Source organism: Labeo rohita, chromosome 5 (assembly GCF_022985175.1).
Source record: "Labeo rohita strain BAU-BD-2019 chromosome 5, IGBB_LRoh.1.0, whole genome shotgun sequence".
In the NCBI taxonomy this organism is placed as follows: domain Eukaryota; kingdom Metazoa; phylum Chordata; class Actinopteri; order Cypriniformes; family Cyprinidae; genus Labeo; species Labeo rohita.
Window position 1 is genome coordinate 18276385 of NC_066873.1, and position 12917 is coordinate 18289301.

The following is a 12917-nucleotide window of genomic DNA, read 5'->3' on the forward strand; positions in this document are numbered from 1 at the left end:
GTCTTCTCGTTTCGTCTGTCTTGCCTTGTTTCTCGTTTCACGGATCACCCCTTCGCTTTTCCCCCCCTGGATTACGTTCGCCGAACTTCGACCCACGCCTACTGCACGGACTATTCCCACGTCTTGCCTTTGCTACACCTGTTTGCTATTGTTTCGACCCTGCCTGTTTTCACCATGTCTCTGTCTCGCCCTTTAAATAAAAGCTTGCGAATGGATCTGCTTGCCTCTCGTCTCTCTCCCCACATTACATTAATAAATGTTCATGTATTGAACATATTAATAAATGTTGATTTCCAACCTATTGTGGGTTCATTTTAAGCAAGAAATATTCATTTTGGTAGCAATTTACAACAATTAACATTAGTTAATTACATTAGTTAACATGAGCTAGTAATGAACAATACTTCTACAGCATTTATTAATCTTAGTTAATTTTGGCATTTACTAATGCATTATTAAAATCACAAGTTGTCTGTGAACTAACATGAACAATGAACGACTGTATTTTTATTAATTAACTTTAACAAAGATTAATAAATGGTGTAATAAATGTATTGTTTTTGTTCATTCATGCATGGTAACAAATTACATCTTATTGTAATGTGTTACAGTAATGTTTAATTTAATTAACCCAGCATTTTTAGGGTAATATTAATCAGTTTTAGTGTTTGGGGGCTGATAAAACATATTTGTAGTGTTGTTGGATTACCATCTGATGTCTAATAAAAAATTCTAGCTCCTGAAGCAAAAGCGGGTGAGAATGACTGTTTTAAATGTTATTTATTTTTACTTTTTCTCTTACTAAGCGCTTGAATTTGAGTGATAGTGTCTGTTAAAGCAGAGCTGTGCTGCACTGAGTCGTGACCTACACAACAGTTTGGCTTGGCATGGTGTCAGTCCCTGTGGGCACGTCCTTCCTCCCACAGCAGGTTCAGTTGTACTTCAGATTAACGCTAACATTGAGGATGTGCCCTGCTGTGGAAGAGCAAACTGACAATGGTAGCACGAAGTGAAGATGCTGGGGTGAAGTTATGAGCCAATTATGTTATGGTTAAACTTGTCTGTCTAGAGCCATTTTACTCTGCATAGAAGCTGCATCAATGCAGCAAAAGACTGACACATAGTGTTAGACATAAAGGTATTTCCACAACAATCACAGCGTATCACACACTTGAATGTTGATTATTGATTTCTGTGCACAGTGGGCTGAATACATGATGCAGGTTGATTGACATGACAGAGTGGCAGTGGAAAAACACAGTAGGAGTCTCTGCCAGTCCAGCTGCCTTCCTGTGATGTGAAGGACAGGTTTTAGAGTTGAATCACACAGTCGGCTCCCTCTGTTTACTGTTCAAATTTCACTTTTACTTTCTCAACAATGCATACTCTTGTTGGCCTGTGTTTGTTTTCTTTCTTTTTAATTGTTGACATCGTACATATATTTAAAAAATACCTGCATGTAATTATCTGTAATTCATTTCTTGTAATTACATTTATAATTACACTCAGGGCTCTACGCTTACTTTTCTTTTTAGGAGCACAGTCAAAATTTTAGGAGCACTTTCTAATCAATAATCAAAAATCTGTTAAAAAATTAGCCTTCCCATTACGAGGTGATATTTGACTCCTTAAAGTTATTTACGGGGGAATTTTGTTTTTGTATTTGTAATGGCACTTCTGTAACTTTATTAAAAGTATGTCATCTTTTATGTATTTTTTATATATAATTAAAACAACAAAATAAGAACAAGCAGAGTAAGAATAAGTTACCAATCAAATGAAATCAGCATTAACAAAATGTATTTGTACTACAGAGGTGACACAGAAGAACACAAAAGTGGCTTGTAGGTGTATTTTCATATATTTAATGAGGCTCAGTGGTGGCATGAGTGCAACCAAATTCATAAATTCATTTTGAGATTAATGTTTTTCATATAAAATTTTGAATATAGAAATATTAAATGATTTAAATAACTGAAAACATACTTAAAAATTAAACTAAAACTGCCAGTAGGTGGCAGCAAGTCATGGATTCAATTACTGAATCATTTATTCAGTTGATTCATTTGAACGGATGATTCATTAAGGAATAAATTAAGTGACTGTCTTTATGAATGGGAAATTGAATCATTGACTCATTCGTTTAAAAACGCACGTTTATTCATGAACGAAACACTGCTGTGTTTGAATACGCAGCGGCTCAGTTGTGACTTGTTTTTTGACAGCAAAATAGAGTAAAATGAGGCAATAATGTTGTAGTCAGAAAATGTAAGTCACCTAATATTAACTTCTTGTTTATTTAACTGTGTTAAATCAATATCTCATTTACAAACTCCCTTAAAAATCATTAAAAACTGTCATTCATCTTAGTTCATCACGATCTCACAAAGTTCCATTATAATCAACAAAGCTCTGTAAACTCCACAATCAATCTCTTATTTACACTCTCTCTACACTTTGTTTATGAAATCATTTGTGAGATATGTCTGTGATACATTACTCAACATTGCAAAAACACATAGAAATCTTTGAAGCTCCCCTCAGCGCAAACACAGTTATGCTGATCGGGTCAGTCGCACATGCTGCTTCTAAATATTTTTTCATAGTCGCACGCAGTAGTTTTCAGTTGCAAATGCAACTGAAATGGTCGCACTGTAGAGCCCTGACACTGTTGACCCATCCCTTTTACATTAACCCACCCTTAAACCTACCCATAGCACTAAACCTGTCCCTAACCTTACCCGTATCCCACAGCAAAAGTGTTTTGCAAAAAAATATGAACACAATAAGTACATGTGTTACAAGAAAATACCAATTATGTTTTTCAACTTCAGAATTTCATATTTAATTTAATGTGTTACTTGCAGTTTCTTAGTCATTTTCAAAATTAATAGCAATTTCTGAGTGAAAATTGTTTTCTTTTCTTTCTTTTTTTTTCAGTAACCACTGGTTATGAAAGCAGTGCATTTGGGATCCGTCGTGCTTGCCGTTTACCTGTGGTGTTTTAGAAAAAGATCAGAAAAAAAAATCTTTTATTATTCTACAGGCTAGCTACAAAACTAAGAAACTCCCAGAAGGCTGTCAGCTTGTCTGGCCTACTTGAAAACCAGAGGCCTGTAGCAATTTAATGTGCAAAGCTCAAAATACTGAAAATGCATCTCAAGTAGAATCAGTGGGGTCCTGAAAGGATCATTCGTATTACATAACAAATAGCAAAAAATCTTTATGGCAATTTTGTTTTCAATGAGGGACATATCGTGTTTGCAAAGAGGGCTGCTTTATAGTTTTGCAGTAGAGCCCTGCTTTAAAGATAAACTGCAAAGCTATGTGGATATGCATGTGATATTACAGCTGTAGCTTGTCAAACACAATATGTTCAAAAATTCAAAGGATGCTCTGTGGATGTATGTCAAAGCTTAATCAGCCAGATCTGTTCAGAGCGTAGAAGTGTTTTCTCTCTTTTCTTGGGCTTCCTACGGATGTATAATGGAACAGGGCTTGGCTTTAACAGCCAGCAGTGTATTTTAGGTAGAGTGACTATGAAATCAAGAAGGGTCTGTTGAAAACAGTTTTTGGCAGGTTGTCTAAATGGAAATTCTGGCTATAGGGCTTCCACGAGTACTGGTATGGAATAGCAGTAGACTAGTCGGCTGTCTACACTAACACTGACTAGTCAGTGTTCACCTTATATACATGACCGTCGTCTTGCAGTATAAGCGATCTCTGCCATCGTTTCTGCACTGATGAAGAGACTGTGTGAAATCAGAGATGTCTGAATATCTCTATTACCAGATTCGTGCCATTTGTGTTGTCATAAACGGTGCAAAAACAGTCCTGTCCTACTCACTTATGGTTTCTGTCAGCGCCTGGCCGACACTTGATTAGTTTTAGGGTTGTTTGCAAGAATTTAGGCCTGTGTGTGAACGCTCTAAATGAACTCCTTGCCTGGTGTACGTGCCTTGTATGTGCAAAGTGCTCTGAGTCCACTTTATTTTCACTTCTGCATAATTACAAATTCACATGCCCATTACAGGTCAATATATTAATGTCATGCAGGAGCACGGTTTATGGTTAGAGGATTTTGTAAACTGCTTTCTGTAGACTACGGAAGTAGAGCTGCATGATTTGGGGAAAAAAATCTCAATTTAATTTTTCTGGTAAATTTGTGATAGTGATTTAAAATACATTTTTTTGTTGTTGTTGATACAGATTACATTTGATTGGTAACAACCCTATAGTGCCTTATTATTCTAAAAGGTATTGCTTTTTAATGAAAAAGTCTAATCTATATCTAATGTGTAAACCCTTGGGAGAAAGCTGTCTTCAGCAGATTTAAACCAGACAAGACACTATTTCAAAAACACACTCTATACAATACTGTCTAATTATCATATCAACAAAATCACTCAAATTTTGAGTTATCTGTAGGTTGTCTGTTAGCTTAGTTAACCTCAATGGTAAGAGCAAGATAGTTAAAAAAAAAAAAAAAAAAAAAGTGAATAAATGTCACCTTGTTGAAGGTGGATAACATTAATTTAATAAGCTTTAATAAGGCTCATTGAGCTTTGGTTTTTGTATCTTCACTGCTGTAGTGCTGCCTCTCTGCATGTCAGCCAGTGATATTAATCCACACACCTCAGATGGGTTTGGCTTGCTGGTAGACTCTGGTGGTGAAAAAGGGAATATTCAACATCCATATTGGCCATTCATTGCACACACAAGGTTGGATGCCTAATGAGCCTGCGGGAGTTTTCACTGCCTTCTTGCTTTTCTTGTCAATGAAGGAGTCAACAGCAAGTATGTCATCCCACTCGTCTCAGCATTCAGAGTGGGAGATAGTAGACTGTGGCCACATCTCGTGTTTCTTAGGACTATCGTCTAACTGGCTCTCCAGCTTTTTAACACCTATCATCCCATGTACTCTAGTCCACCTCCTCATCCCAAATAACAGTAGAATCTTTATCGGCATCAGGATTAGAATCTTTGCTCGCAGAGAGAAAAGACTCAACCATTTTGGCAATCTTGGGTACCCCCAGTTCTTGTCCGTTCTCAGGATGCTGAATCAGTTTTTTATAGCTCCTCTGCTTCTCAAATTCGTATCTCTAGAGCTGGCTTCTCCTCGTCACCTCAGTCTATAACTTCATCCCACTTATTCCATGACAGCCAGAAGTTGTTGTTGGCCCATGAGACAGAAGACTGTAAGCTGTTTTTCTTCACCATATCCATTTCTATCTCCAGAACATCACAGGTGCACTGCAAAAAAATGATTTTCTTCCTTAGTGTTTTTGTCTTGTTTTCTAGTTTAAATATCTAAAAATTCCTGAATCAGGATGCATTTGCTGGACAAGTAAAATGACTTAAGATATTACGTATTGTTTTCTGAAAAGAAATTACTCAAACTGTCAATGGGGCAAGAACAATAATCTTGCTTAGGCTTTGATTTAAGATTATTTTTCTTACCCCATTAGGAGACATTTTTGCTTGTTTTAAGTAAAAACTAACAAAATTTTTATTTTTATTTTATTTATTTTTTTTTTTTCAGAAAGCAAGACATAATATCATATTACAAGTCATTTTACCTGTCAAGTAAATGCATCGTGATTCAAGAATTCTTATACTATTAGATATTTATACTACAAAACAAGACAAAAATTTTTTGCAATGTGAAAAGACATAAATAATGAAGAAATAAGTAGGATCTGAGTCATGATGATCTGATAGTCACGTTGGAAACTCTCTGTGTAACAATTAAGTGATTTACATTACAAACATCTGGTTTATTTTTTGATGTGCAGTCATGTTGATGAAAGTTAAATGATACAAATTGGTATCATCAGCAGGCTTCTTTTTCAATTTATAAATAACATCAATGCAAGCTTTTTATATGAATTTAATTAATTTTACTTTCATTTGTAGTATGCAGGCATATACAGTTGAGGTCAAACGTTTACATACACACTGCAGAATCTGCAACATGTTAAGTATTTTACCTAAATAAGAGGGATTATACAAAATGCATGTTGTTATTTATTTAGCACTGACCTGAATAAGATATTTCACATAAAAGACATTTACATATAGTCCACAAGATGGCTCTTAATGCATCATTTTACCTTCTGGAGTATCAGTGAGCATTTGAACCTTCTGTAATAGTTGCATATGAGTCCCTCAGCTGTCCTCAGTGTGAAAAGATGGATCTCAAAATCATAGTCATTATTGGAACCAAAGAAATTGTGAGATCTGAAGGATTTTTCTAAAGAACAGCGCACTGCACTAACAGTTCAGGAAAAACAAGGGACTCATGAACAACAACAACAAAAAAATAAACACATAAACACATGAAAAAAAAAAAAAACAGTGGTGGATCATTCAGGTAATAACACAGTGTTAAGAATCAAGCATATGTTAACTTTTGAATGGGGTCATTTTTATAAATTTAAGTATTATTTTCTCTTGTGGACTATATGTAAGCATATTTTATGTGAAATATCTCATTCAGGTCAGTACTAAATAAAAGATAATGTGCATTTTGAATGATCCCTCTTATTTTGGTAAAATAACTACCATTTTGCAGATTCTGCAAGATGTATGTAAACTTTTGACCTCAACTGTAAATGAATTCAAAATTGTTGTATATTTACATATTATAAGGATAAAGTACACCCAACTGATTCCAAAGCATGCATACTCCCAAACAAACTACAGTTTACAGAAAACTGCTTCTGTGTGAGCAGTGCTTCAAACATCGCTACACTGTTGTCAATGAACAGTGGCCTTTTACCAGCAATATTCTGCTGAAATTGTGCTAATGTGACTGCACCTTAAGTCACTAAAGGGTGCGAAATGTTAAGGAGACTTTCAGTGACTCTTTCATTACGCCAATAGGTGGTGACACATGACTGTCTTAATGAGTGAGTCAGCAAATCCTTATTCAAGGATTCGTTCAAAAAAAAAAACGCTATCTCATTCTGAGACAAAGCAAATGTGTGTTATGCTTGGTGTTGCTCAGTGTTTGGCGGTTCTGCTTGCTTGGCGGACCAAAAACAGACAAGGTCACAGGCAATGTTGTGTCTGAAATGTGAACTTCTCAGTATTGACTTCTTGTTTATTGTACTGTTATATAAAAGTAACATCATGCTGCCTTATTGTTACACCAATAACTTCTCAGAAACTGCCCAAGCTATGGGTTCAGGAGACTAGAGTGTTTTGGGGACACTTCTTGATTTTTCCTTATTTATATACTTGTCTATTAAACTTAAATGTAAAAACAACTGCACATGTAAAATGTGTTGTGGTGGTGGTGGTGTTTTAGCATGTCTGCGATTAGCAGCAGTCATAGCATGTTGTTATTATATTTCTTTATTGTGTAATTACAGGTTACTAAATTCACTAAAACTGAAATTAAATAAACCATATCTATCATAGATAGATAGATAGATAGATATGTATGTATGTATGACAATAGCACATAACAAGTTTACCAAACTAAATAAGTAATACTAAGATAACATTAAAGAAGATTCTTTCTCTCTTTCTCCTTCTCTCTGCATCTGTTCCTCTCTTTGTCTCCTCTTCTGTCTCAGATTAACCTACAGAGGAGGATGCGGGTCACAGGAGTGATAACCCAAGGAGCCAAGCGCATCGGGAGCCCAGAATATGTTAAGTCGTACAAAGTGGCCTACAGCGATGACGGAAAGACCTGGAGGACGTACAAAGTCAAGGGCACGGACGAAGATATAGTGAGACATTTTTTTAATTTGCGAACATCAGCCACATCAGTCACTCAGCATGTGCTTTTGCTTCCCTCTCCGCCATACACACTTTTAGTCTGGATTTTGAGGAGATTGATGAGAGCTGTCGAGGCCTCAAATGACATAAGGCGTCCATCATCTTAGATGCCATCTTTTTTTACGTTTAGAGAGTGTCCAGATTTCTTCTAGTGACTTTGAGTAGTTGCTGTTTTGATGATTTCAGACACTGTTTTATTATTATGGAATTTTATTCATTATATTGTGTAGTCTTATACATTCAGTGATAATGCCATCCAAATAATTACATAGTAAATTGTGTTCAGTATACTCTCTTTAAATCTATTTAGCATACCTAATTGTGATTGGTTCTATTTTCTTATTTCATTTCATTGTTCAGAACTTGCTTGCTTAAAACATTTCTACTTTTGCTATCTAGCAAGCACTGATATTTCCTTTGAGAAATGCAAACCTAGTCCAGTTTAATCTAGGTTTAACCTTTTTACCTCAAATATTTTTCACAAATGATTTCGATTTGGTGTTAGTAAATACTCTTCTGATTAAAAACCAGTATAATAAATTGTGGTGAGTGTAACGGAGCAGCGCTGACCTTCTCTTTGCTCTCTCGTCTTGTGAAATCTCCCCACGTTCTTCCTGCAGATCTTCCGTGGGAATATTGATAACAACACTCCATTTGCCAACTCCTTCACCCCTCCTATCGAGGCTCAGTATGTGAGGCTCTACCCGCAGGTGTGCAGGAGACACTGCACTCTTCGCATGGAGCTCCTGGGTTGTGAGCTCACGGGTAAGTCACCTCAATAGACAGCATACATCATTCTGAGAGCACGTCCAAAGGCGACTTTGGAAGTGTGTAATACCTCTGAAACATTGTCCAGACTGTCAATAAAGCACAACACAACAAGGCTGAAGCCGATTTTCTTTTCTCCTAGCTAGTTCAGGGTATTTATTTTTTACAGCTTAACAATATAGATTTTTTTTTCTGTTGGTCTGATTGTCCTAGAAGTTCTGCCAAAGTTTTCACTGTGCTATGGCGAAATGCTCAATTATTTCTGCATTTCGATTTTTGGTCAAATTATTTTTTTAGGTTTTTAGTTTAAACAATAGGTGGAATTCCTATAATGTAACTTTTTAAGAGCTATAAATTCATACATTTCTACCAAGACTTTCACAAGTTACACAATTCCAACATAACCTCAGCTAGATAACTGCCTTAAAGTCATAGTTAACCTGCATTCCTTGTAAAAAAAGTTCAGCGTGGATGGTCATCAGACACTAACCAGTGTACGTTGTTGTGCAACAGCATGTAGAGTTCAAACACTCGCTGATGCTTCAGAGTGAAAAACGATGCATTAAGAGCCAGGGGTGTAAACTTTTGAATGGAATGAGGATCTGTACATTTTTCTTGTTTTGCTCAAATTTTTTTTTTTTTTTTAAATTTAGTACAGCCCTTCAGAAGCTACAGAAGATACTTACATGTTCCCCAGAAGACAAAATAATCACATTTAACCTGATCTACAAAATTCAAAAAATTTTCACCCCCCGGCTCTTAAAAATCAAGTGTATGTAAACTTTTGAACAGGGTCATTTTTATAAATTCAACTATTATCTTTTTTTGTGGACTATATGTAAACATATTTTATGTGAAATATCTTATTCAGGTCAGTACTAAATAAAAATAACATGCATTTTGTATAATCCCTCTTATTTTGGTAAAATAATTAACATTTTGCTGATTCTGCAATGTGTATGTAAACTTTTGACTTAAACTGTAAATTAGGTTTAGTGTAATACAGTTTTAGGCTAATGATATGCATTTGAATTCTTCAGGGTGTTCGGAGCCAATGGGGATGAAGTCCGGCCACATTCAGGACTATCAAATCACAGCCTCCAGCATCTTCAGGACTCTTAACATGGACATGTTCACCTGGGAACCTGGGAAAGCAAGACTGGATAAACAAGGCAAGGTCAATGCCTGGACATCTGGACACAGTGACCAGTCTCAGTGGCTGCAGGTAGGGTTTATTAGAAATGTTCTCATATACTTAGGGACAAAATACTGTTATTATGTCTGTTAATGGCTCTAATTCTACAGAATGCCTGTGAATGGTTAAAAAGTTGAAGTGTGTTGTAATGAAATGATCACTGCAGCACAGCACAGAGGTGTACATTAAATAACATTCAGAGTTCAGATGATCCCTAACACAAAAAAGATCAAAGCTTTATCGTGATTGCTACTATTTAGCTCCCAGAATCAGAGTTTCAACGAAATCCCAGTTATCCCTTCTCCCTAGAGCCTCTCTTTTTTTGCTCACTCACTCACTGTTCATTAAGGTAACCAGTCACCTTACCTCAGGCTTCAGGCGAGAGCTATTTGCCGTCATTCAAGCCAAGCATCTTAATACCACATCACTTCATGTTTAACCATATTTCACTTTAAACCTGGCTGTATGATTCATTACTTGGGTTGTTGCCAAAATCTGGTGAAAATGTCAAGTCAACAGCACCTTTGGAAATATATTTACTGAGAAAAATGGTGATGTGTTCAATCCTTATTTTACCTGCTGTATATATATATATATATATATATATATATACTGTATATAGTTAAAAGTTCTGTACAAAAAAAGTATTGTACTTTAAGGGTTAGTTCACCCAAACATGAAAATTACCCCATTATTTACTCACCCTCAAGGTATCCTAGGTGTATATGGCTTTCTTCTTTCAGACAGATGCAATCGGAGTTATATTAAAAATTGTTTTGGCTCTTCCAAGCTTTATAAAGGCAATTGGCGGCTGTTTCTCTTCAACAGTCCAAAACAAGTCCAATGAAGTGCATCCATCCATAATAAAAAGTGCCTGACACAGCTCCAGGGGGTGAATAAAGGCCTCCTGTAGTGAATTGATGCTTTTGAGTTGAGAGAACAAAACACAGATCACGAATTAGAAGTACAAAACGAGGATTTAAAAAGAAAATTGTCAGAGGATTTCAATATAAGCCAAGAGAAAACTGGTTTTCCTTTGCTAAAGTAAGGAAACTTTGCTTCATTTGCTGCTGTAAACAAACATTGGTTTTCGTGAGACTCACAGGCGCATGCGCTACGCATACATCCTACGTCATCCATTCCGGGTACAATAGCTGGCGCAAGCTAGAGAAACGAGATTATTACGTTTTAAATACGGATATTTTTCTTTCAAAAATACATTGATTCACTACAGAAAGCTATTATTAACCCTCGCAGCTGTGTGAGGCACTTTTTATTATAGATGAATGTGCTTTATTGGACTTGTTTTGGACTGCTGAAAAAAAACACCCACCCACTGTCATTATAAAGCTTGGAGGAGCCAGAACAATTTTTAATATAGCTCTGATTGCATTTGTCTGAAAGAAGAAAGTCATATACACCAAGGATGCCTTGAGGGTAAGTAAATAATGGGGTAATTTTCATTTTTGGGTGAACTAACCCTTTAAGTTGTAAAAATGATAACATTTTTAAATGTATGTAGCAACTTGCCTTAACACATTATGACAGTTATGATTTACTAGCAGATTTTTTCACCTTTTTTTTTTTTTTTTGGTCTTGTATTGATATAATTTCTCTTTTTATGTTTGATAGACAGCTCTGTTATAGATAGGGCTGTGCCATTTTTCAGAGGACATGGACTGTTGTTCATGAGATGCAAGGAATGTCATCACATCTGAATGATTTTGTACCTTGTGAGGTGTTAAAAGTGATTAATATCCTGAGATTACTGAATAAATGCTCCGGTGCAATCACAGAAATTGAGCGAATGTGAGTCACAGTTGGGCAGATTTCAAACACCAGTTGCCATGGTGAACTGTGAGCTTCTGCAGTGGTTGCCCCAATGGAATAATCAATACCAGTGGCATCACAGAATGACTTTAGGTTTAATAGATTAATGGAATTAATCAAGCTTAATGACAAATTAAGTATTCTAATTAATCAAGACAATTGCAGTTCTGCAGAGGCAAGAATTACCTCACAAACCTCAGTAATATCAGAGACATTTTGACCGAACGGAGCACATCTTAAGGATCCGCCAGTGATGTGCTCAATCACACTGCATCAGAATCATCAGATTGTCAGTGTCTCAGTGGTTCAGTTGCATGTTTTGATTGGGAGTCATTTATTTGTATGTCCATTGATTTTGGCGAAAACAAAGCCGCTGTTACTCACAGGCCTTAATTTGGAACTTTTTAATGATCTTGGTACTTTCAGTCTGTTAAACGGTTTGGTCTCTGTATGCTGACATGTTCAGTCAAGCAGGCATTTCACATGCCGTATGCACACGTTAATATTGACTAAGACTCCAAGTGAAAAGTTCATTTGCCTACATTCATTAGGCTGGCTTAGGAACTGCATCGAATTGATGCAAATCAAGTCTTATATTGCAGTGCAGTTTGTTTTAGCGAATTAAAAAACGGCGGGAGAGTCACAAACTGAGTCACAAACAACATTATCTTTTACATCTGTGGCAAAGTTTCCCTCCATTAACCAATCAAAAGAACAAATCATGCTGCTTTTCCAGGGACTTCTAAGGTCAAACAAACCACTCACATTAAAATGCATATAAATCCCATTGACAGGTTTTGGAGCTGTTTGAATGAACCCATTACTCGCCAGCCCTTCAAATGCACTGCAAGTCAGCTCTTTTTCATCTCTTTGGACTCCACAGCTAGAAGGCCTCTTGAAGTTTTTGTTGATTGCTTCCAAACATGCTGAATCGACCGAGAGACCGCGAGGAGACACCCATCCTCCTTCTCTTACATCTGTCTGGGTCTATCTCTGGCTTTTCTCCCCTTGAATTTTGAAAAATTGCCTTTTCAACTCGTTCCTCTCCCTTCTCTTTGTGTGTAATGAATCGATTTAGTGTCCTCATTTGTGGTTTCCTGTGTCTTTGCCACTGCTCAAACAGAGATGTGGCCTCAGTCCCACAGAGGGAACATTTAGCCTTCATCAGGGAAGCATGAGAAGACCACTTGCATTCATTATGGATCTTAAGTCTGCTCATTACGGACTATATGCATGGACAGTTTGAGAAATCTTAGCAGTGGTTTTCTTCAGTAAAGATGAGGACTAGAATTTATAGCAACTTTTATCTAAGTCAGCATTTCTCTAACCGGGGTCC

General features: G+C 36.4%; 1 protein-coding gene across 3 annotated transcripts in view; it reads left to right on the plus strand.

Annotated features, from left to right (window-relative positions):
- edil3a (EGF-like repeats and discoidin I-like domains 3a) overlaps positions 1-12917 on the plus strand; it is a 197681-nt gene that overhangs the window by 147130 nt on the left and 37634 nt on the right. For all 3 annotated transcript variants that reach the window (XM_051109149.1, XM_051109147.1, XM_051109150.1), the window contains 3 exons: positions 7584-7739; positions 8409-8553; positions 9597-9781. In XM_051109149.1, coding sequence (XP_050965106.1) covers positions 7584-7739; positions 8409-8553; positions 9597-9781 — 486 coding nt within the window. The remainder of the gene's footprint in view (positions 1-7583; positions 7740-8408; positions 8554-9596; positions 9782-12917) is intronic.